This window comes from Molothrus aeneus, chromosome 3 (genome assembly GCF_037042795.1).
Source record: "Molothrus aeneus isolate 106 chromosome 3, BPBGC_Maene_1.0, whole genome shotgun sequence".
NCBI lineage: Eukaryota > Metazoa > Chordata > Aves > Passeriformes > Icteridae > Molothrus > Molothrus aeneus.
The window spans coordinates 74315760-74341696 of NC_089648.1; the positions used below are offsets into that span (position 1 = coordinate 74315760).

Consider the following 25937-nt stretch of genomic DNA (forward strand, 5'->3'; position numbering starts at 1 on the left):
CTATCTTGTCTCAAGTAACAGCTGCCATTAGTCTCTTTTGCCACTCCATTTCCAAGGATCTCCCTTGACACAAGAACACAGAGCCAAGGCTGTGTAAAGTTAAATAAATCCCTTCTCAAATTAGGAAATTTCTTGGTTAACTATCAAAAAATTCATTATGTTCATCAAATTTTTGTGTTTGTTAGGTAGGTTCCCATGTGGGTAAGTATTTCAGTAATCTCTACCAATGGAAAAATGACAATGGGATACAGAGACATTGAGAAGTGATCTTTTAAATTATTTTTTTTTCTAGCTCTCTATGTATAAAGTCCATGTAAACAGCATTTATTTTCCTTTCTTGTTGATTGTGGACCTGAAATAATAAGTTACAATCCTAAGGAATGCCAAGTAAATGTTTCCCTTTGTCAAGCTATGCTGAACAAATGAACTGCATTTAATGTTTGATACTGTTTGTAAGTGGAAATATTTACCCTGCTAAGACAGAACCTATGGCTCTGCTCTATATCTCTGTGAGCATCATTCAAGCTAGAGGGATGCCAGCAAGAGTGACAGATCAGGTAAAGTACTCAGGCTGGGACAGCAGATGTGCAGAAAACCTTTCAGAAAATGACTTTAAGGATGAGCCCCTTACCTGCTCCACCTCCATGGTAGGTACATTTTTATTACTTTGTATGAAGCACCCTGGTAGAGCCAATTCACACAGATCAGGACAGACGATAAATGAAAATCTATTCAGGCTCATAAGGTTGATGCATCAACTGATTTATTCTTACAGGCAGTTTAACAGAATCCTGGAGAAACATTCTCTGCAGAAGAAAGTTATGTTACACCCCCTCAATTTACTTAAACATCATTCTCACAAGTGTGAGAGGTTGCAAAGCAGTCAGCACAGTAAAAAGCTCCAAAAAAACCCCATACCTAATCTTTAGATTGAGTAAATTACATAAAGATGAGAAACTAAAACAATTTAAAAACTGTAATTACCCTTCTGTAATGAATCACAAGTTTAATTCAAGCAACAGTCATCCCCAATGATAAATGTTTTTATTTACTGCAATGAGCAGCTACAGCATAAATAGAGGGAACATTCTACAGAGTTGGGTTTTTTTCTCCCACATCTATCGCTGCTTCTACAGTAGTGGCAGAAAATTGGCACAAAATTTGGATGCATTACATATGAAAAAATGGAGAATTTTCTGCTTTTCATGCTTGAACTGTACTTGTGAAACCCGATTAATTACCAGGAAAAATCAGCAACATAATATTTTTTCCTCTGTGGTTCTTAATATATCTCATTTCTGACTTTCATAATTCACATAATTCTGACAGTATTTTCACCTACTCATCCATTGAAGCAGTCATCTCAAGCAGATTTGGAAAACAAAGAAAATTCCCTCCAAAATCCACTCGGGCCCCCCGATTCTAAAGAAAGCTCTAAATCACAGAAATCCACACATTGTGGGTAAAACTGAATGATCCCCCAACAAAAAAGCACATTCCCGTATCCTAGGAGGGAACAAAAGTGTGTTTACATGATATTGGCATTTTTATTAATCAAAATTTAAACACTTGATTTCAACTTTCAGTATTCAAAACCATCAGGAAGAAAAAAAAATCATACATAACCAAAACCAGTGGTTTTTTTCCCAAAAAAAGAAACCTCCCACTCAGATCCCTCCATTACTGACCACTGCATAAGGAATGCTTCCCTGCCCATAGCACAGGGGTTGGAACTGGATGTTTTTAAGGTCCCCCTCGACCCAAACCATTCTGTCATGCTATGAATCTCTCCCTTTAAAATTCCCAGGTGACTCCTATTCTCCTTCACAACTCTGTTCTTCCAGCTACCTTCTCACATCAGCTGGGCACTTAAAAGGCTCCAGAAGTCAAAGATCATCTTCAAAACTGAAAATATGTTTCCAATATTTTCAATTTTTTTCTCATTTCCAGAATACATCTCTCATTTGGAAAATCGATTATAAATAAAACTTTTCCATCTTCCCACAGAGTAAACTAAGAAAGTACCATTTTGTCTAATTACAGACTGTATTAGCTATAGGTTACCTATGTCTTCCTTAAACACATCTGGAATTCAACTTCCAAACTTGGTCCTTGACCATGATGAAGAACTGACGTTTTTTACTAAGGCACAGATATCCTAATTTCTCTTGTTAACAATATGTCTTGGCAAGAATTGTCTTCCTTCTGGCTGGTGCACAGAAGTTACAAACACCTAATACAGACAAGGAGGCATTCCTCCAAAAGGCAACTGTTGAGAACAACTTTTTCTGGTGTATGAACAGAGATTGCTTCTGCAGTAACGAGGTAGGAAGAGCACTTTCAAAACTGTACTCAAGTTTCCTCTTTTAAAAAACACCCAAACATGATATTATCCAAAGAACTTGCAATACGATAACTAGATTTTCTGTAACTTAACTTTCACTCTATTATGAATGGAAGCGAATTTTAGATGAGATTTCAGCCTTCTTTAAGAAAAAATGTCCTAATTAAATTTAATTAAATCAGTCATCAAATTTCCTTAAATATTAGATATGACAGCTACAACACCAGAGTATCCTTACATGGCTTATTCCACTCTTTGGAAGAGGTGCACCCCCGAAGAACAGCTTATTATGGGGCATGGCAGATATAAATTCAGCTACCCTGTGAGGTACATCTGCTGTGTGTCTCTCTCTGGTCCTTTAGAGATGGTCAATACAACCAGAAACACAGGATTTCAAAACCTATTTCAAAACTTGCAAAATTAAATTAGTAGAAGAGAATGGAGAATTTCAGTTAAAAATGCTGCATCACTTTGTCTTATTAGGAAAGTCCAACAGCACTGCAGGCACTGTTTAGTAAGTGTTTTTGTAAGCAAGACTAATAGCTGTACACAAAATCTGCACAACTGGTTGGGAAAAAACCCCCTTTTTCTTAAATAAATCTCCCTCATCCTTGCATACTGTATCCTGATGCTTATGTATCAAGTTCAGAATGTAAACACACGCAGAATGACTGGTACTTGCCTAGAACCAACTGTTCGCCACTTTTGTTAACATTTTTGTTCCAAACTTCAGCTCCAGTGCCAGCACTTCCTATTCATTAAAACTGTGTCCACATAAGATTGATAGAGCATACTGCAGAAACTCTGAGAAAGAACTCTTCAAGAACTGACAATTAATTGCTATCATAATCTATTTTATGGAGAACCTAATTGATTTTGATTCTTCCTTTCAGTCTTTCAGACAGGGGAAGGGGACTGTCTGCCCACGCAGAAGTCAGAACAGCACTTTTCTCTTGCTGTGTGGGATCAGAACCCAGTCTTTCAATTGGTCTCTCTGGACTTCGGGAACAATTAACTTCCTCTACAGAGGATGGTTTTGGAGCTGCTTGCACTGAGAAACTGTTGGCAGCTTTCTTTAAATTGGTCATTTTAATCTTCCCCTTAATTGTAAGGGCTGAGTCACTGTTTGTCCTTTTGCTAGTAACAATACTGCCCTTTTTCTTTGTAAAACATTTCTTGAACTGGCCAGGGTTCAGCTGCCTTTTCTGCTGCTCATAAACCAGGATTTTATCCACATGCCCATCATCACTGTCTTCGCTGGAAGAGCATCTGTTCTGACAGACACTCTTCTTAGAAGAAACTTTCCAAGTAGTTTCAATACAAGCTTCTTTAATGTGACAGCCAGTTGCATCTGCTGCCTTTTGAGATGCTGGAAGCATTTCACACCCAGGATGAAGTGTCTCTGTTGTTTTCCCACTGCAGGTTAGAGATGCTGAACCACTTCTAGAAGGGTCTTTGTGCACCATTTCAGCCAAGATGTCAGCTTTTTTGTATGCATCTTGATAGATATGTAGGCTGGATTTACTAGCAGAGTTTTCTGATAGAACATTTTTATTTTCCTGCACTGGGTTATTTAACTGACATGAGGAAGAGACATGATTTCTATCAGGATTCAATGTTTCTTTTGGTTGTTTAAAACAATTCAAAGACTCCAGTTGCACTGCATCTTCAGGCAAAGGCTGTGATGGAATGGGAGCCTTCTTAAGTATTCTCTCACTTAAAGACCACTCCTGAATTTGTCCCACAGCATAATTTGTGAACAAATCATCTTCACTCTCAGAATGTATATCAGACTGTGTAACATCAGAATATTCTGAGCTATTTCTTACTGTTTCATGACTTAGTGGATGTGAGTATTTTATGCATGTGGTTAAGTCAGCTGCTGGATCATGGTCATCACCTCCATGGGCTGGTGTCGTGCTGAAGGAGGTTCCTTTCCCATCAGTACTGCTCAGTTGCAGACCAGGTACAAAGGAAGAGGATGACATCCCTGAATACTTAGTGCACTGTGAGGGCACAGATGAGTCAGCAGGAGCAGCTGCTGATGTTGACACATGAACTGATGTTATGCAGGAAGCTGAAGGTAATGCTACATCTTTTGATCCATTACTTCTCTGCTGTGTCTGATCTTCTGGGAGAGATTTTGTATCTGACATGGAGTGTTGCACAGGAAGAATTCTGTGTGTAGGCTTTAAATTAATTTGAGACAGAAGACTGGTAATTTCATCATAAGAATTTGGTAATTCCTTTTCTTCTGATCTGTCTTTCTTTTCTGAAAAGAAAAATAATAAAAAGTGCACTTTGAATGGTATATAAATCACAGTTCATATTTCTTAGTGCAAAAGTACAGAATAGTAAGATTAAAGCACAGTCCTCTCATCTTGCTTTGGCATTATATTGTTCAAGAGTGGAAGAAATGTTTTTTGCATTCTGGCAAGACATATAGATTCATATGAAATAAGCTTCTGGACTTACTTTTCTGTTTCTTCTGAAGCATGTCTGACTTTTCCACTTGATAGAGGGCAACAACATCAGGATAAGCAGCCTGAAACAAAGACTCTTCTTCTACCGTGACTACAAACAACTCCACAGGCTCATCTTCTGGATCAACATAATGTTCTGAAAAAATAATGAATTTACTTTTGATATGAATATACATGTCAGACTAGGGAATGAAAAACCAAACAGCAAAGACTTGAATAAAAAGAAGGTACATAAAAAATCAATAGTATGATATTTGAGATTTATCTACAAGTGAGGTCTTTCTCTTCCTGCCAGTCTCCTGGCACAAATGGACACATTACAGGGAGGAGTCTGGCAGCACAGAAAATTTTCTAGCTAGTAAACAGTGACAGCTTCGGATACATAGTGAAATAAGGTATGAAATACACAGTTTAGGTCTTATTTACAGGTACTAGAAAAAGTAGCTGAAGACTGAGTCCCTTGCTTTCTAGGTAAATTTGTTTTCTTTAAAGCATTGCTTTTTCTTTCAGGGTATGTGAAATTTGATGCACATTTCCTGTTATTTCCACAGAACAGTTTCTAATCTTGCGCACATTCCATTGCCTTAGAGTGTTGCCAAACTCTTGTCCTCTATAAAGCTTGATTTTATTTTTTTCTATGAACTGTTTTGTTCCATAATGTACATAGAAACCAGACCCACCTGGTTTTTGCCATTCAATTTCAAAACAAGGAATTCCATTTTTAACACGTGTTTTAACAATCCTGTAAGAAGAGGAAGTCCATTAAAAGATTTAAATCTAGACTTAAATCTAAAAATATTTCAATATTCTAATTTGGATGATTTAGAGAAAAAAAAATCTTCTCATGAAATTGAAATTACTACATCTTTAAATAAAATACACTACTCTGTATACAGAAAAATCTGGAGTATAGATTTGACCACTGAAACATTTTTATTTGACACTCAGAAGAGCATTCGTACAAAATAAAAAAAGCTTTTCTGTAAGATACAAACATAATGCAGTCTCCTACCAAACATCAGTTTGGTATCTTCAGCTGACCTGCCTGAAAGGCATGTCCTGCTTGACCAACCTGATCTCCTTCTTTGACGGGGTGACCCACTAAGGGGATGAGGGAAAGGCTGTGGATGTTGTCTGCCTAGACTTTAGTAAAACCCTTGATGCCATTTCCCACAGCTTTCTTCTGGGGAAACTGGCTGCTCATGGCTGGGATGGGTCCACTGGGTTAAAAATGGTTTGGATGGTCAAGCCCAGAGAGGGGTGGTGAGTGGAGTTAAATCCAGCTGGACGCCAGTCACCGATGGGGCTCCCCAGGGCTCACTACTGGGGCCAGTCCTGTCTAATGTCTTTATCAGTGACCTGGATGAGGGGATCAAGTGCACTCTCAGTCAGTCCACAGACAACACCAAACTGGGCAGGAGTGCTGACCTGCTGGAGGGCAGGAAGGCTCTGCAGTGGGGTCTGGAGACTGATACTGAGGCCAATGGTGTGAGGTTCAACAAGGCCAAGTCCTGTCCCCTGGGTCATAACAACCCCTGCAGTGCTGGGGAAGAGTGGCTGGAAAGTGGTCAAGAGCAAAAAGATCTGGAGGTGTTGGTCAACAGCAGCTGAGCATGAGCCAGAGTGTGTCCAGGTGGCCATGAAGGCCAGTGGCATCCTGGCCTGGATCAACACAGTGGCCAGCAGGACCAGGGCAGGGATCATCCACCTGCAGTCAGCACTGGTGAGGCCACCCCTCAAATCCTGTGTCTATTTCTGGGCCTCACCACAAGAAGTGGTACTGGATGTGCTCCAGCAGAGAAGGGCAGTGGAGCTGGTGAAGGGTCTGGAACACAAGTGTGAAAGGAGCAGCTCAGGAAGCTGGGGGTGTTTAGTCCAGGGAGAACCTCATGGCTCTCTGCAACTGCCTGAAGGAGGTTGCAGCCAGGTGGGGGTCAGTCTCTTCTCCCAAGTAACAAGTGATAGGAAAGGAAGCGGCCTCAAGCTGTACCGGGGAGGACTAGATTGGATATTAGAAACAATTTTTTCATGGAAAGGGTTGTCAACCACTGGAACAAATTGCCTAGAGAAATGGTTGAGCCACCATTCCTGGAGATATTTAATTTAAAAGATGTGTAGGTGTGGAACTGAGGGACACAGTTTAGTGGTGGACTTGTCAGTGTCAGGGTAATGGTTGGACTTCTCCAAACCAAATGATTCTATGATTTTAAGATAGTAATGCCAGAGAAGGCTGCTGCCCTGGACAGTAATGTTCTGAATGATCAGACAGGGTCATTTGTCCTCATGCTCTCATGCAGAAGATAGAAACACAACTTGAACTAAGCAGGGACAGTCAGTCACTGAGATTTTTCTAAAAAGTCTATCTACACCCCAGTTTAGTAGCTTCCTATGCATGAAGAGTAGGATAATGCTGATCCTGCTGGGCCATTACTGCATTTTTAAACACTTGTTAACAAAAGAAATCTTCCAGTGCATGCACCACCTCTCTTTTAAACTCTTGAAACACCAGAAAGTGTTATAAACAGAGAATGTCAATTCATTCATTCATAAAGGTAAATACTGGTAATTTATCTTGCTAATCAATTTTAAAAGCATTCTCCAACCAATCTCCCCAATCTTTTGAAAGATAACACTGAATAGATGAGCATCTCTAAAAGTACTAATTCAAGACTATGACACATCAACCCAGAAGTGATACTATCACACTGCTATTGACTGTCCTCCTGTGCTCCAAAATTAATGTCTAAAAACTTCGACTAGCACGGAAAAATTACTAACCTTCTTCCAATAAAAGAATTAGGGAGGCAGGGAAAATTTGGGTTTCATTTGGGAAACAAAACCATCAGATAAAATTAAAATAAGTTACAATTCCCTTCGCAAAGTGAAGTTCAGATTTGCCAACAGACACTGTAGATTCTAGAAGTTGACTTAAGTTTAAGAAGAGATTAGATCATTAAAAAAATAAATTACATTGAGGGCTGACAGAATAAGAAACTGCTAATTCTGGCTCAGTAAATTCCTAAGTAACAGAAATCTGGATGGTGGGAAAGTATTCTGGGAGAAAGTAATTGCATGCTTATCTTGCTTTTTCTTCCCTGCATGTCCATTTTTAGTAACTGTATACTTGGCCATTTTTCCATTCCTAGATGTAGCAGTCCTGAATGAAAAGTAGGGTTGACACATAATACAATGAGAGCTGGTAGGTCTGATAAGCAATCAGAGATTATGACTAATTTTGCAGATGCTCATTTCTAAGCCTGAACTCTTATTTTGAGACACAGAATTCAATCAAACGTAAGCTAAGAACCTGAGAAGAGGACTGAGACAGATCTAAGGAAAAGGAACAAAGAGCAAGCATAGGAGAACACAAGCACTGCCAGTTCGAATGAAACTGCTCTATGTATTTGTGCAGCAGTAGAACTGGTGCACTGATCTGAATTTTTACCTCTATTCAAAACAAGCACAAAGCTTGAAACAAAGATGGAAGAAAACAATATTTCTTTTTTTTTTTCAGAAAAGCCTTGTGGTTTTTATCTGGCATCAGAAGTAAACATATTAAGTTCAAGAAATCAAGCCACATTACCGTATTGCCTGCAGTTGTTTTGAGTCAATATTTCCAGATTTTCTCTGGATCATATCATAACGTGTCAAAAGTGCTAACAGCTTCTTACAAGCATAATGTTTGGTCCATTCCATCTTCTCTGAAGCAAATAGCTGTTTGTATAAAAAAAAAAAATCCCAAACTTTAAAACATTCTTTATTCTATTAGATATCATGCTTAGATAGTTATGTAGTTGGGACACTGGGCTAAATACTTAAAATATCTAGAGTACTTTTATATATTGGTGTAATGCCCACCAACACCTCACTGCCAAGGGAGGGAACAGCCATCCCTAGCAGGGCACATTCATCAGCTGTCAGTGACAAGCCAAGGGAACAGTTGTGGGGTGGCAGCAGCAGGGATAAGACAGTTGTTAAACACCTTCTCAGGTTCACATCAGCTCTTCCAGGAGCTGTGAAAGTTACAGGTTTCACATGTGAGACAATGAACGTGGATTTTCATTAAAGCCACATTGTTTAACTGATCTACTCTACTATGCGTAATTCTTACATTGTCATCAAACCCAAAAAATTAAACATTGTAAGAGATCTGATTTTGCCAATAAAAACCAAGTAAAAAGCCTTCCTAGAAAACAATGCTAATGTACATATATTAACATCTTCACCCCCACCTAGCAATACTGGACAATGAAAAACAAAACAATGACAAGTGAGCTTTCTCTTTCTTCCACTTTTCTATCTAGCTATTTACAGCAACTGATTTTTTCCAAAGTCTTCAATTTTAGGCTTTCAAAACAGTGAGGTATATTAAGATGTTGTAGCAAGATTCTTTAATTCTTATTTCAAGTAAAATTACCAATGAAGATCACCATTATCACTTCCTTGAATATTCAATATTTTGTTACATACCTGAAAGGACAATAAATTTGGCCTTCGACATTCTTTTATGTTGATCAATTTATTCTTGTTTATAAGAAACTCTTGGATAACCTTGAGATAAAACATAAAAGAAACAGTTTAAGAGACGATATAAAGCTGAAATTTAAACTAATTGATTAAAACAATTGATATTAAGTAGGCTTGTTTGTTACCTCAGAAAATGGAAAGCCCTCACAACTCATGGCTTTTCTGGAGGTAAAAACAAATGTGTTAGGAACTGAGGAAAAATGGGAAAAAATTATGCATCTAAATGCTCACCCTGCATATGAATGCAGGGAAAAGCAGTTAAATTTTCAGGCCATTCCTACTTTCTGATACTGTCCTCCACTGCATTTGCTTGTTTCACTCGCTCCCACTGATGCCATGCACAGGGGCAGCAGTGTTTGGAGTCACTGGGCTTGCAGCATCTCACACTTTCACAGAATTTACATCCATTGTGCTCGTGTTCCTTGTAAGATCCTATAGCAACAGACACACAAAGTGAGGAGAAAAGAGGTTCCCAAAATCTCCAAACCTCTAAAGGCAGTATTACAAATACAAAGCTCAGAACAAGTATGAATGTGATGTGAATGGCAGCTGTAAGCAGATCTGAGTGCATTATCTGCATTTATGAATCTATAGTAAAAACTGAAAAAGACATGCAGGCTTCCATTTTTCTGAAGACTTTTTCCCTCAACAGTTTCAGATCTTAAGCTGGAAACTTATTATCACAAAACTACAGAAGTAATGCATGATAACCTGGAAAACATATAAATAATGTATTTAAATCAGGCTTTTCCTTCACCAAATGATGGATTTGAATGAATTCACTGATCAAAGATGATACCAAAATCAGGGTACTTGGGATTAATTTCTTCTTGAAAAAACACTGCCACATACCTCATCAATTATGAGATTTGGTCCTCTTGATGCAGGACCAGTTCAAGCAACTAAAGAAATAGTTGCTAGGCAGTATAGAGTACAGCACGCTGTCTTTACTGATCATGTTAAAAAGGCAAATATCTGGGATCCCACAACAGCATAATGATAACATTCCATATGCTGTCCACTAGTTTCACATTTGAAGAAAATTAGTCCCAGGCCTTGGAAGTGTTTATATAAGGGCACATATACATAATCTTGAAAACATGAAGATGGAAGCTGAAAAGTGTTTTTAATGCTAGTAGAAAAAACCCCATAACCCAATAAAACAAAACCCATCACCCCATAATAAAAAGTAAACAATGAGGCTAAAAGTACAGCTCAGCACTTTTCACACTGACCTGGATGATGGCACTCTGAACAATGAATTACCCTTTTAACAACAAAAGGTGGATTATCATCATGCTGAAATTGTTCCTTCCACTGCTCAAACCTGAAAGGATGATGGTAAAAGGATCAAGAAATATTTTTGGCTTTCACACTTAAACCACTGAAAAATAATTTCTTTATACTTGTCAAGCATTTAGCCAAGAGACAGTTCTTAAACTTGTGAAAGAGGGGTCTTTTATAGTATATCATGTTGGATTTCTAGCATTGACACATACATTATGATAACATAGAAAGCACTTGGTATCTCAAATCCTAATCCACAACCCAATTAAAAATCAGCAAGTCTCATTAGTCCCTACAACTTTCACTCCAATATATCAACTTATACCTGCTAGCTCAAGAGCTAGGAGCCAGCTCATGTTTAAAACAAATATGAGACTTGCCTAGCAAAACAATTCCTTTAGCAAACATAAGGCAAGGAATGTGGTAATATCCTCCCTAACTTAAAGTATTACAAACATTGTCTTGGAGTTGAAGTACATACTGTTAAGTCTTTGAATAAAAAACACTTAAGTAAACTTCCATCTTACCTTTGCAATAAGTTTTGACCTTTCAGAGTCTCAATTAACTTTAAAGCTTGCTCCTTCCCAACTCCTGGAACCCCCTATAGTGAAATATGAAATATTATTTAATTACAAACAAAATATTCATATTCTCACAAAAACATCTTTATTACATAGTGTAGAGAAATGACAAAAAGTTATTCCAGATGTTGAGAATAAATTGAGAAAAAGATTTTTGACCAAGTTTAAGGGCAGAGAAGGTGACAGATTAACAGCTGTATTGCCAGTGTAACACACAAGCTGTTCTTATGCTCAACAGCACCTGAGATAAAACAAGGCAAAGAAGGAAGTAGAAAGCAAAAATAAACTAAAAGCAAAGAGAAGTTACAATGAAGTAGAGATACACTGGCACAGGTTGCCCAGGGAAGTGGTACATGCTCCATTCTGGAAATATTCAGGGTCAGGTTGGAATGGGGCTCTGAGTGATGTGGTTTAATTGAAGATGTCCCTCACTGCAGGGGGGTTGGACCAAGTGAACTTCAGAGGTCCCTTCTGACCCAAACTACTGTATCAGTCTATGATTTAAAATACACACATATTGCTTTCCAGTTCTTTCCATCTTCACCCTATTTTGCCAAGAATCAATACACCTGATTATGAAGATTGCATAGAGTGTACTTTCTACAGCATCATTACAAATAAATCTGTATTTATTCAGTTGTAAGGGCACAACTGAATACATACAGCCATGTAAAATAAATCTACATTTCAAACCAAGTCCTCATTGGACTTCAGTCAGACATTCACGTAAAGTCAGACATTCAGCTTCTGCAAGGAAAGATTATTTTGATGTATTTTCAACAAAATAAGTGCATGTATAGCATGGTATTCTCATTTACCTGTTCTGCCAATCTCCATTCCCAATGCACTCCCATAATTCAGCTATCTTAACAAGTTTCTGTCTTCATCTATTTTGCTGAGCTGCAATAACTGAAAGGATCTATCTGGCATCACATAATTATGACATTTTAAGACTATGTAAGAACCTGGCATTCCAGGAGCTGCTTTGGTACAATAACCACTGATTATCCACTGTTTTTTTACTCCCTCTCTTTACACAGTAGTAACAAACTAAAGATTCCCATAATAGAAGCAAAATTAAAAAATAACACCCAAAACAAAACCCAAACCAAAAATAATGAAAGGTTTGTTTTTTCCAGCAGTATCAGTTGTTTCAAGGATAGTTTTATCAAGCTGGGACACAACTATTTAAGAATAACTAGATATCTGCAGCAAGCCTGAATGGGAGCAATCATTGTCTGAAGTCACTACATGATGAACTGTAGGTTAATCAAGTTTCATCCCACTTCTTCTCCCTTTCAAATAGCCATAACAACAGCTTCTGTTCAGTGTTTCAAAAAAGAATTTAAGAGTTTACAGGAAAGAAAGAAAAGAAAGAAATGAAGCAGTTATGAGTGAGATTCCTCTCAATTAATTAGGTAAACTTCCAAATAGATAACTTCTAATTCTTCATAAATTATATATTTACAAACAATGGAACAGGAATACATCCAAACTGCATCCAGAACTGCCTTTACTAATAACTACAGCTCAATACCATCACTACTAAGTCTTCCAAAGAGCACAGACAAAGCCATTTCTTCTCATTTTCCACAGCTCCTCTGCCAGGGATGCACTTTATGTGACTTGTTACAAAGCATCCTCATAAACAATGGAGTTCTCACACCTTGGCTCAATGTAATCAGCATCTAAACTTTTGCCTTCCCCTCCATTATAGAAAAGGTTTGGAACGAGACAAAACAGTCTTAGACTGATGTTCATGAACCATTTTGAATATCTTTAGCCTTTTAGAAGGCTAAAGAATAGAATTTACAAATAGAATTTACAGTGACTTCCTACACATCTTCTGCTGGATCTCAGTAATCATGCATTGCATAAGCTTTCCCAGCATGCATATCTCCCTTGATACATACATTTTGTTGTTTTTGAAGACAGTGTAAGTGCCAAATAAAAAATAATTATGTTGCTTACCTTTGGAAGATAATCACAGCCCAGAAGAACTGCTAGCCCAATCAAAGACTCTCTGTCACAACCGAGTTTCTCTTGAATAGAGGACATTGTGTAACTGTCAAGATGTGGATCCTGCAAGAGAAATTTATTACATATAGTTGCTGTTACATCTGTTACAGGGAAGGAACTGCCCTGAGTCACATTCAGTTGGGATTGCTTACTCACCCCTATTCACCCACACCCAGAGGAAAGGGCTCTACCCCATAAGAGGGGTCTAATAGAAAAAAAAAATTGCCATTAAAATTTACAATGTAATACATGGACACCACATGAACAACTACAGTTCTGGAACTTCAAGTATGGGCATCAACTGTTGAAAGAAACTAAAATAAGCCAAGAGGTCCAGCTGGATAACCATGTTAGATGATAGGTGAGCAACTGCCTCACAGGTCAGGCACAAAGAGCCACAGTGGATAGGGTTAAATCAAGCTGGCAACCTCTCACAAGAGGAGTTCCACAGGGCTCCTCAGCCCACTTCTCAACATCTTCATTATCATCCCGAACTTGATACCAAAAGTGGTAATTCAATTTCAGGACTGGAAGGAATACTAAGTAAGTTTGCCAACAACACTAAATTGGGAGGAGTTGTTGACTCCCTGAAGGGCAGAGAGACAAAATGGAGAGATGAGCATTCACCAACCATATGAAGTTTCACCAGGGGAAGTGCTGGTTTCTGCACCTGGCACAGGGTAACCCTGGCTGTGTGCACAGAGTGAGCAATGAGAGCCTGGAGAGCAGTGCTGGGGAAAGGGACCTGGGGGTCCTGGCTGATGGCAAGTGGAACATGAGCCAGCAGTGCCCTGGCAGCCAGGAGGGCCATGCCTGTCCTGGGGGCATCAGGGACAGCATGGCCAGCTGGGCAAGGGAGGGGATTGTCCTGCTCTGCTCTGCACTGGGGCAGCCTCACCTCCAGTGCTGGGGGCAGCTCTGGGTGCCACAATATGAAAATTTCATTAAGCCATTAGAGAGAATCCAAAGAAGGCAACAAAGATAGTGAAAGGCCTTGAGGGGAGGCTGTATGAGGAGTGGCTGAAGTCATTTGGTCTGTTCAACCTGGAGGAGACTGAGGAGAGACCTCACTGCAGCCTTCAACATCCTCACAAGGGGAAGGAGAGGGGCAGACACTGATCTCTGATCTTTTCACTCTGGTGACAGTGACAGGACTCGAGGAAGCAGCATGAAGCTGAGTCAGGGGAGGTTTGGTTTGAGTATCACAAAAATGTGTTTCACCCAAACAGTCGTTGGGCACTGGAACAGGCTCCCCAGGGAAGCGGTCACACCACCAAGATACACCTGACAGAATTCAGAAAGTGTTTGGACAAGGCTCTCAGGCACATGGTGACTCTTGGGCTGTCCTGTGCAGGGAGACAGGAGTTGGATTCAATGATCCTGATGGGTCCCTTCCAACTTAGTATATTCTATGACTCTAGGTGTTTTTATTGTTTCCTCCCTGTAGAAAAAATGTGGCAAAACTAATGTTATCAAATCCTGGTGGCTGTGCCAAGTCATTTCAGGAATGCATGTAATCCTAAACATTAAAATGCATGTAAACATTTCAATGTACTATGTAAGTAAAATAAAAGAATAAAAATGTTATCTAACATATTAGGCATAAGCTAAAGAAATATTTGAAAGGTAAAGGGACTCAAATACAAAATGGAATCAAGATTAACATGAATTAAAACATAGGCCACTGTCTCCTTCCTCAATCATGACAAAAAAATTCCCCCACAAGCCAACAAACTGAAGTGATCCATTTTGCTAGAACAGCTGCCCCTGACAGTGTGCACACTCACAAATTATTTTTTATGCTGACCTATATACGTACCTAAGTACACCTGAAAGATTGAGCTTGCCTTCACTGTTGGTGATAAGTGACAAGGAAGCTGAATGAAAGAACCAGGTTAAGGAAGAACTCAAACATGGTGTCACCAAAGCAAATAACCTTCCATCAACCCTAATTATTTTTTCAGAGTTAATTATTTGTAGTGCATTTATTTTGTTCTATTGATTTTCTCATATCTCCAATGTATTTTTTCAACAAGTCTTTCAGATGAACATTATAAATTACAGAAATCTGGAGTAGCCTTTCTCCATTTCTGGAAAATTGTATTCTTAATAAATGAACACTTCAGTTTAAGGCCATAAATTATTTGGTTTTTGAATGATCTCAAAAATTGATTGTGATACAGATGTACAATCCCTACACTATTCATATCCAATTGAGGTGAACAGCATTAACTGCAAGTATATTCATAATAAAATGAACCTGTAAGATGCAAGTATGTGAACACTTATTAGACCCAGGAGGCTGATCACTCTCATATGACTTAAGGGTAAAATTTATAGGAAGTAATTACTTTGCTCAACTTCTCCACAATAAAGAAGGAAATAGGAAAAAAAATTGCAATTTAACTTTATATGAGACACCACAGGGTACTACAAACACAGGCAATATTACCCTATTCTCAGTAGTTTTCCTCTCACAGCCAATACAACAATTACCAGTGAATCAAATAAAATATTCCTGTCTTAAACACACTATTTTAAACAAACCCAACTACTACAAGGTAAGTTTAATAACATATAAGTATTTTTTTAAGTCCTTTCCTTCTATTTACATTTTTATAAAGAGTCTATAGAAAGGGTAGGAACAGGGTGAGATACATTACCTTAGCATTCATGGCAAAGTTTCTATAAACTGTTTGAGCTCCATACAAGAAAACATCTCCATCATTAGTAATGCAGCCATCAACAAGTCCTTTTGCATTTAGGTAGGCACACATTGCCTCTGCCTCTCCAGCTGCTTGAACCCAAGGGACACCTAAACACTCCAGCAGTTCAAGACACTAAAAGAAGGAACAAAAGGAAAGAGGTTGAATGTTGAGCTATTAAATTCACTTATTAGCAAGCATTTTCTCAAACACAAGTGCCTTTAAGAACTGCTACTGTTATTCTGCCTATGTAACACCTCATCAATGAAAGCACTACTTCAGCAAAAAATAATTTCCTGTAACAGTGAAATAGTAGATATCTACAAAGAGCTAAGTATTAATTAGAGGACTTGAACACAGCATGATTAATGGCCACTCCTTCACAAAAATCTTTACACTTTAAATAGATATTTAGGATGTTTTCAGAAGAGTAGTAACAAAGGAGTATTTATCTTTGAGAAGCAATGCTATTTACTCAAGCAGTAATGCTGAGCCAGAACAGACATCTTCCAACATATGCCAAACTTCCCAAGAGTATCAAGCAGAGAAGTACAATGCTGTCATCCTACCAAGACTAGACCACTGTGCAAGACACACCGATACATACATACAGATTTCAGAGAAAATATTTTATTTTAGAATTTTAGAATAAAACATGAATTGGTATGTACAGTCCAGTGAAGCCCTGAACGGCCATGAATTCTACTTCATAGATTTTTGAATAGACATAAATGGTTAATGGGGGTGGGAGTATATGAAGAAGTATGGATACTAACACCATAAAAGAACAGCTAAGTTAAATTTTGCAATAAATCCTCAGTTATGGTTGTCAATCACAACAGCACAACATGCTGTTGTGCTGGAACATATCAATAAGAAAATTATTCTGACACTGTTTGTCTTCTATAACACTTAACAGATGCTCTAAGGCCTGACTTCAAAGGTGCACATTCCTTCAAACTTCAAAACATCATTTACTTTTGTTGTGTTTAAAGCTGTGAGACACTGAAGTATTAGGGGTTAATAACTCAAACAACTGGTCACTTGAAAAGGCAGCAGGTGCTTTGCTGAGGGCACATTTGCACCCCCAGCCAAAGAGCAGGAGAATTTTTGGGTGTGTGTTGGTGAAACCTCTCATGTAGTATGACACAGGGGGTGCACACCCACCATGGAAGGATGCCAACAAAAAAACAGCCTTTGTTTAGCAACAAGCTGGTTTTTGAGCTGGGTGAGGCCAACAATAATCAGATCCTGTGAGGTGGGATAATGCTTTTTTAATCTTGCCAATTTCCTCCTTTACACAACTGGCTCAGGTGTAAAAAATGTACACACCAGTCATTCAGTGCCATTCCACCCTAATCTGCCCCCAAGGAATCTCTTAACAAGAACCTCAGTTACCTGGCCTTCAGGGGTGGGTTGTAGCAAAAGCTATCAATTATTTCAAACTCCTGTATTTAATTTGGTTAAGATTTCTTTCTATCACATTAAAAATACTTCAACACTCAGTTACCCACCTCTTTTAACATGCCTGTAAATAAAGATCTCCCTGTTCTTACAGCTCCAGCTTTCTTCAAAGGCCCATAGCGCATCTCATTCCTCTTGCTCATGGTGCCTGCTTTCAGCCTGGGGGCCTCTCCCTCCATGACAAACACGAGTTTAATTCCCATTGATGTAAAGAAAGAGAACCGAAAAAACAGGTTTCTGCAATAAAGCAAAGTGTTTCATAAGCTGAACTATTTGTGAAGACTGATCTCTTCAGACATTTTCCTTATTTCTCTTATATTTTCCTGACCCTACCACTGGAAAAATCCTAGCATTGCCTTTACCTCTAATGATTCTCTCGCCCCCAATCTAAACAAACCTCTGATCTATATTCCTGTCTTTGGCTGAAATTGTCATACTATGAAATTGTAGCAGCTTTATAAAATTCCTAAGAAAATACCAACAGAAAGGATGTTTTTTTGGGTGTAAAGATGTAAGCAAACTTAAAAGGCTTAATAAAAATATATTAAATATCCAAAATCTGCCTCCAAACGCATATTTACATTGATTATTTTATATCAAATATTAACCCCAGATCTATCAATACAGGTACACCTCAAGTGACTGAATGCTGTAGTATTGGACAGACTTCTAGATACCATTACAATGCCAATTTTTCATATGCAAACCAGCACCACTGGGGGGTGGAGCTTTACAAGGCTGCAGTAATAAATACTTGGACTGTAACAGTAAAATTAACAGCAGTCATATCAAACAGCATATGCTTTAACCAGTAATTCCACTATCAATCTTTCCAAAGGAGTAGATCGAACATTTATATCACTTTGACAGACATGGAGAGACCATTACAGTAGATTTAATTTTGTAGATTTAATTTTACTACTAGCAAAAACCAGTAAGCTGGTCTTTTGAGGTTAGTTCTATTTTCACAAATGATGTAAAAAATCAATCTAAACAATAAGTTACTCTAAAATACAAATCCTCAAAAAAAAATATTTTCAACTGTCTGAAAACATTTTTTGGTAGAAATCTGTTCAACTCCTTGTCTTGCTTTGGAGATCTGGACTGATGCTTCCAATCCACTGCACACAGGACATCTTACCACACTGATGTAATGACTTTGGTAATCCTGCCAGTTTTATAGTTAATTATCCATCTGAGTTTGTAAGTATAAAACAATTTAAGACATTATTCTCAGAAAATTCTGAGATTTTGTATCATGCTGATATTTTATATTGTGCTGAATTCAACAGAAGTCACAGGAGTGTATAACACCATGTAGTAACTCAGTATTCTACACTGGTAATTAACAACAAGGACTGATGAAAATTTGTGTATGTTTTCATTATTGTTAGCACTGTTTGCAGAGAACAGTGCTTTGAAATTACAGATGCTTAGACATGCTCATTCCTTAGATAACTCATTTAAATTAAAAATAGATCCATATTCCTCAAGTTTGTTCAAATGCCTGAAGAATGACTTAAACATATTTAATTCAACATGGGGGTCTACTTAGAACTCACTTCAAACCCTTTACATATGTAGCATAAGTGATAACTGAATCAAAACACCAGTTTTGATTTTTCTAAGCTACTCTTAGAATTCTATTGAATAAGTAACATATTTAAATTATACAGCTCCAAAACATTTGGCTCAAATAATTTATATGGATACCTGAGATGTGGCTTGGTAACTACTCCAACCATCTTTTTAACAGTCTGTGCTTCACAAACCCACAAACTTAAATCAACAGCAAGTGTTTTCCCTCTGAGACTACTTATGTTGACAGGTTGCCTCACAGGCTCAAGGATTTGCCACAGGTAAGTCACTCCCATTGTTTTCGCTTCCTTGTTGTCAGAAGGTAGATTTTAACTGTGGAGACCAAAGAAAATAAAACAGTTTCAGCACATGGCATGAAGTGAAGCATGAAGTTCAGAAGATAAATATTTGCCACTATAAGTGCTACTTTTTGGAGGCAAGAACACTTGCAAGTCCAAGTCCACTTCCAAGTCTTCTAAGTGTAGCAACTCCAGTTCACAGATGGTTTATTACCAAATACCTTCTTTGGACAGAACAGCTGCATTGCTGAATAAGCTGAATAATAAATAAATATAATAATAAGCTGAACATAAATAAAACCAAACTCAGGGAAAAGAAAAAAATAAACAAAAAATTATTCATTTCCAAGTCTTACGTGTCCCTTACATAAACACAATCCAAGTTTTATTAAAAAAACAAACCACAGAATTCTTAAGGAACTTATGTCCTGATTTGAGGTAGGATTTACATTAAAATTTTCTGTTAAAATAGAAGTAGCTTAAAGCTATTTGAGGAATATTTACAATGACAACAGAATTTAAACTTTCCTTGCATTCCAAGATGATACAACAGGGGTCAACACCCAGAGATTCTGGCTTAGGAAATTCAGGTTGGAGTTCAGGAAAAAAAAGATGGTATTGCTGCTGTGGCTGCTCACAGGTTGCAGACATTCTTAACATCCAGCTGCCACACTGTCCTACTTTTAATCCAGTGCTGATGGAAGCCTCTCTGAGCAGGGAATCAGCAGTGATTGGCACTGAAATTTGTGAAGAGAACTCCAATGCAGTATTAAGAAGGAGGCAGTACTTTATTCTGGCCCTGGATGCCTGGGGAATAGCTCCATACAACATGCACACCTGGCTCAGGATGGTGCACCTCTTTCTTGGCCAGGATATCCACGTTCATCAGAAAATTGTTACTTTTCTGAACTTCTTACTTAGGGCACAAAATCCAAACTTATCACTTCAGGCAATCACAGAGCCCTTAAAAAGGACTGGGCCAACTTGTTACTAAGCTCTCGGTGCAACATGATGACTTCTGAATTTGCCTTCCAAACAAATGTCCTGGCATTTCTAACACTGTGACTGCAGAAACACACCAGTGTGTTTCACTGTGCCAACTCTGGTACTGCAGGACTAGCACTACCTATAATGCACACCAGTTGAAAACATACACCCACTAGGAGGTATACCTCTTCATCTTATGTAACTTTACTTACACAGCTCCACTCACCATGGCACCCCATTACCACACTCATTTTCTTCTTTTCATTATTCTTCTGGTTTTCACATCCTGCCAGTTTTATACAAGGCCTCGAGCACATACTCTGCTTTCCACTCTCACAATACCAATTTATTCCTGCACTGTCTTATGGTACAAAGTTTGTCTCATGCTTATTTATTTTCTCTCTTCTCTCCCAATATTAGAATATAAAAATCAAGTACAATGTGGAATGTTTTGTATTTCTTTCTGCTTTTGACACTACTGTATGATCAGATAAATTAAAATGCTCCTTTGAATAAATCAGACTAGATGACCCCTAGAGATCTGAGAGATCTGCTTAAGACACATGAGGAGCTAAGCCAGTGTGTGGTCTCTCACAATTAACACCAGAGTCTGTCAGGACAGCAAGCCTGCCTTTGGAGGGTGCATTATTTCATACTCTAATTCTGTTTTAAAGCAAGGCAGCTATTCAATTCCAGGTTGTTTACTTTCAACACAATCCAGGCCTCTAATCCATTTCTTTAACTACTACAATGACTCAACCTCATTTTAGTTGTATGCAGACAGAGAGAGTATTGCTATTGTTGTTGTATGTCAAGCACATAAAAATTAGTTAAAAATACAAATCAAGCATACGGCTACATAGTACAATTTCTTGAAGTCCAGGATAATCAGTTTCTCTGATGCACAGGGCAAGTATCCAAACCTTCCCAAAAGAAAAGCACAATAATTCACATTCAGTGAGAGAACACCTAACAAAGAAGGGAGATGTCTTTTTGGTGTTATAAGTTGGTTTCTGCTAGTCTGCATCAATACAATTGCTTAAAAAACACCTGTTAGTTTCTAAGTATTGTTATGGAGTGTCACATAGTATTTAATTAATGGGAAAGACAAATACACTGCAAACACCCTATATCTGGTTAGATTACAAATAATAATAAAAAAGCATAAAAATTGAAAACTAAAAAAGTCGACTTTTTCACTGTAATAAAGTATAGCTATTTGAGGACTTAAGTTTTTCACATCACTTTGAATATATATCTAACAGTGAGTTATGAAAGCCTACAAGACTGGTAGCAGTCTTTGGTTTTTTTGAGTGTATTTCATAAGATATTTAAATTTGAATTCAGTGTACAAATAGCTTAACTACTCTTAACATGAATGATCTGTCTACTCGGATTTTATTTAACAGCTTCGTTCATCACGAGCCTCCAACCCTAGAGAGATGGCAACTTCCAGAGAAGCAAGACTGAACTTGATTTATTTGCATATACTTAAAAATCACTGAAGATGGTTAACAGTAAAAATAACCACTCACCTACAAAACCTTCTCAATGTCTCTTCAGGCCAGAATGTGCTAAACCTATAAAGCTTTTTATGCCGTATATAGTGCTTTAAGACTACATTCTGCTCTACTAAGTTTTTTTACACTGCCAGAAATGCCAGTTACTTAAAAATAACCACAGAAAGCATTTACCGCTGAAATTCAAACTATACAGAGATATTTTCACACATGACCAAGGTAACTTGCAAAGACGGCTAAGCATATATTTTATGTCTCACCCGGAGGCCTTTAAAAAGAAGGAAAGATACGGCAGAGGAAACATGAAAGCCCTGACGTTTTTAACAACTTTCCCTCTCTCTGCGTTACCCCAGCACAGCTTTGCCAATAAACCAGCACACCCGAAGGACAGCGGCGGCGCGCTCCAGCATTTGCAGATTCCTCCTCAGCGCCTGCGGATCCTTCCGGCGGGATGAACACAAACAGCCCCGAGCCGCTGCCGGCGAGCCGAGCGCGGGCTCCCCGCAGGCAGCGTTTGAAACTCCCGCCCCGCTGCGCCCACAGGAACAGGCGTGCCCGAGCTGCCCTGGGCTGCTCAGCCTCGGCCCGGGAGCGGCCCCGCCTCCGCGGGGAGCAGCAGGAACGCCCGGCCCGTGACGGCCCCGTGAGAACCTCGCCGGGCCCGCTCGGAGCGGCTCCAGAGCGACGGGCGCTCCGCCCCCCACACCCGATAATGGCGCGCGCACGGAAACGCGCCCCGGGGGACGCGGAGCGCGCAGGCGCCGCACTCGCGGAGGCGGCTCTTCCGCCCGCTTCGGCCCGTCCCGCCCCGTCCGCCCCGCCGTGCGGGCATCGGGAGCTGTCCCAGGTAACGGGGCGCGGAGCGGGCGAGGGGCGGAGGGAGGGGAGACGAGGGACGGGTGACCCATGCCAGGCGAAGAGGCCGGCGGGCGCTGTCCGGGCGCGCCGCGCTCTCTGGACGGCTGGGAGGGAGGGCGGCCTGGCGGCCGCAAGGCGGAGCAACCGCTGCCAGCCGCTCCTCCCGCTGCCCCCGCTGCCCCCGGCCTGGCGCCGCGCTCCTGGCGCAGGTGGCTCTGCGGGGCCCGTTAGCGGTGGGAGCTGGCGTTTGTCACCCGCTGCCCAGCGTGGGCGTCCCGCCGGGCGTGAGCCCTCCCTCGGGTGCCCATCCCTGACGGCGGAGAGCAGAAGCGGCGGCCGGACGGGCGTTCCGGCCGCCAAGGGACCCGTGTCTCTTTTCTGGGGGGTGGTGGAGCCTTCCGGGTCGTGCGGTGTTGGGAAAAGCAACAGGTAATGGTGGACTTGAGGGGATTTGTGCCCCGCTTTCGTTTTCGCTGTCCGTAGAGGAGGCAGAGCTGCCCTCTGTGCCGCAGTGCAGTTCTGGGCTCCTCAGCACAAGAGAGAGGTGGAGGTCCAGTGGAGGGCTATGACAGATGATTAATGGAGTGAAACATCTCTTCTATGAGGAGAAGGCTGAGGGAGTTGGACCTGTTCAACTTCGGGAAAAGACTGCTGAAAGGGGACCTCAATCCGTGTAAATGTTTAAAGGGAGGGTGTCAAGAGGCTGGACCTGGCTCGCCTTGGTGGTGCCGAGCAGTAAGACTGGAGGCAACGGGCAGAAACCGATGTTCAGAATGTTCCACCCGAACATGAGGAGGAATATCTTTGCTGTGCAGGTGAACACGAACTGAAACAGATTTCCCGGAGAGGCTGTGGAGTCTTTCTTACTGGAGATATTCAGAAACTGCCTGGACACAATGCTGTGCTATGGGCTATGGGATGACCCTGCTTAAGCAGGGAGGTTGGACCAGATGTTCAACCTATGAACACTGTGAACCTATGAACGCTATGTTCACTTCCAGCCTTACCCTTTCTGTGATCCTCTGGGTCAGGCACTGCTTCTCCAGTGTTTGATGGGATGGTATAGGCTTCTTATGTACTGGCTGCAAATGTGTTAGGAGAGGAGTTGTCAACGTCAGACATACAGTCTAACATAGAACATCTGGCTCAGATAGTCCCAAAAATGTAGAGCACTCCACTACTGTGTCTTGAAACTGGGCTTCTGACTTCAGCCCTCTGTAATACCTCTCTTTAACTTCCCTTTCTGCTGTAAACGAAGTTGTCACTCCCGAAGTTAATGTTATGAAATTCCTTTAGAAACCTTCTCCCCTCTGCATCCCCCTCACTGGTTCTATGACCTGGATGTTAATTTGTAATTTTATTGGTATTTTTGTGACTGTTAAATGTAGTATGCTATACATCAGCTAAAGACCTCAACTATTTTCTTCCTCTCCTTACCATATCTTGTGTTCATCCTGCCGTAGGTCTGCTCTGATGTCTTTGCTTTACCTCTGTTTTGCCAACTGGGTGGAAGGCAGGGTTATAGCTGGGCTGTGTCCAGAGTGTTTAAAGTGGATGTCCCACAAGACACATGGGATACTTTCCTACCTTATCTGGATATCAGGCCAGCAAGGGTTGCTAGAAAGGCACTCATGTGGGTTTGGTGACAGCAGATTGGTTGTGTCAGCCCTGGATGAGCCAAGCTGTGACCAGCCAGGCAGGGAAGAGGGAAACAGTTGTGGAACTCCATAGCAGTGAATACTTTGGAAAGATAGGCCATTGATTAAGTTGAATCATGGGTGAATATCAGTGGATGCAGCCTCTGCCTTCTTATCCTTTGATGTGTACAGGGTAAGTACTTTTCTAACATGTAGCAGTCATTTTATAGAGGGCATTTGGGGCTTGCATTTTTCTTTTGTGCTTTCATTATATGCATAAAAATTGCTTGTTGTAATTTGGAGTGATCCTTTGATTTTTCTAATTGAAGCTGTCTTGCTCCCAATTTGCTCCCAATTATAGATCCAGTTTTTATACCTAACTGTATATTCTTATGTTCCATGATAGTGAAGATTGTTTTTATTAAATCAGTACTCTTGATTTCTCTTCCTGAATGACTGTTGGATTCTTGTTTGAATTATTAACTTGACTTTGTCATCACAAGTTTCCATTAACATACTCTTACTTTATATTGTAATATACTAAAGTATATTTTATACTTTAGATTTTAGGTATGATACCTGATCCACTAAAAGATCCTTTTGTTAACATTTGTTAATAATGTCCTTTGTTGGCTTCTCAGTAGTATATTTTATATTTTTAAAATGTATTGATGTATTTTTTGCCAGTTTAATTGTTTCCAGTATAGTATTGCATACTTTAATAACCTTCAGATAGCTTGGATCAGCTGCTTTTCCTTTGCCTTGAATAGTTATTCCCAAACTGTTGTTAAAGTTAGGCTAAGTAGTGCAGAGACTGAAAGCAATAATTTTTCCAATTAAAAACTTAATGTAGAAAATTAGGGGTGCCTTGGTGCAGGAGTTTGGGAGCAATTAATGTAAAAAAATTCTTTTCTTGTCAAAAATACCCAGATGACATGAAGAAAAAATTCAAACATGTCATTTTCTGTTTATTTATTTTTTAAAATGATGGTTATTTCTTCCTGTGCCTTCTAAAACCTTGTTTCTTGTAAAATCTTCTTAATGGGTTCCTTGTGGTTGCGGTCAGTTTCTTTCTTCTTTTGGATTTTTTCTACTCAGGGAAGGTTCTGCATCCACTGATATTTGTCATAATTTCTGAGGCTGAGTTTGCTTGTAGTTCCAGTTAAGTTTTGTTTTCAGTACTATCTCTTTAACAGTTTTGAGGTGCAGATGGTTCTGTCTTTTGCTTTCCTCATAGTTAGATTACATGAGATTATTTTGTTCTGTGTTCCGCTCTTATACTCTCTTTTCCTTAAATTGTATAGCAATGGAACTCATAGCCCTCGTCTTTAGTTTGGATGTTATTAATTAAAACATTTAAAGCTTATGTTTATGTCTTCATATTTGGGTGATGGATGCCAAGAGCTTGCAAGTGACTGATTCCTGATCTCAGTAATTTGGCATGAAGGCATGTTTTTGTAGTAAAGCCAGAGTAGCATAACAAAAGGTATGTAAGCTGAATCATGAAGTGTATTTGCTCCTTGATTTCCTTGTGTGTTCTATTAAACTACATAACATAAAGTGGATATGATAGTTTTGCTGTAAATACTTAATGGGCATCATCATTATAACAATAATAGTAATAATAATAATAATAATAATCATCAGT

At 39.5% G+C, this 25937-nt stretch overlaps 2 protein-coding genes across 2 annotated transcripts in view; one reads left to right on the forward strand and one right to left on the reverse strand.

Moving 5' to 3' along the window:
* Window positions 1-741: 741 nt before the first annotated feature.
* On the reverse strand, window positions 742-19372 carry GEN1 (GEN1 Holliday junction 5' flap endonuclease). Its single transcript, XM_066545851.1, has 13 exons — window positions 19124-19372; window positions 17461-17647; window positions 15905-16081; window positions 13194-13304; window positions 11169-11242; window positions 10590-10681; window positions 9636-9786; window positions 9480-9516; window positions 9298-9378; window positions 8411-8541; window positions 5508-5569; window positions 4820-4963; window positions 742-4616 (listed from the first exon to the last, which is right to left on the reverse strand). Exons 1-13 carry the CDS (start codon window positions 19282-19284, stop codon window positions 3211-3213), a joined length of 2814 nt encoding a protein of 937 aa, XP_066401948.1. The 5' UTR covers window positions 19285-19372; the 3' UTR covers window positions 742-3210.
* Window positions 19373-22587: 3215 nt separating this feature from the next.
* SMC6 (structural maintenance of chromosomes 6) overlaps window positions 22588-25937 on the forward strand; it is a 47273-nt gene continuing 43923 nt past the window's right edge. The window contains exon 1 of the mRNA XM_066547179.1: window positions 22588-22641. The gene's annotated coding sequence lies outside the window, so the exon portion shown is untranslated. The remainder of the gene's footprint in view (window positions 22642-25937) is intronic.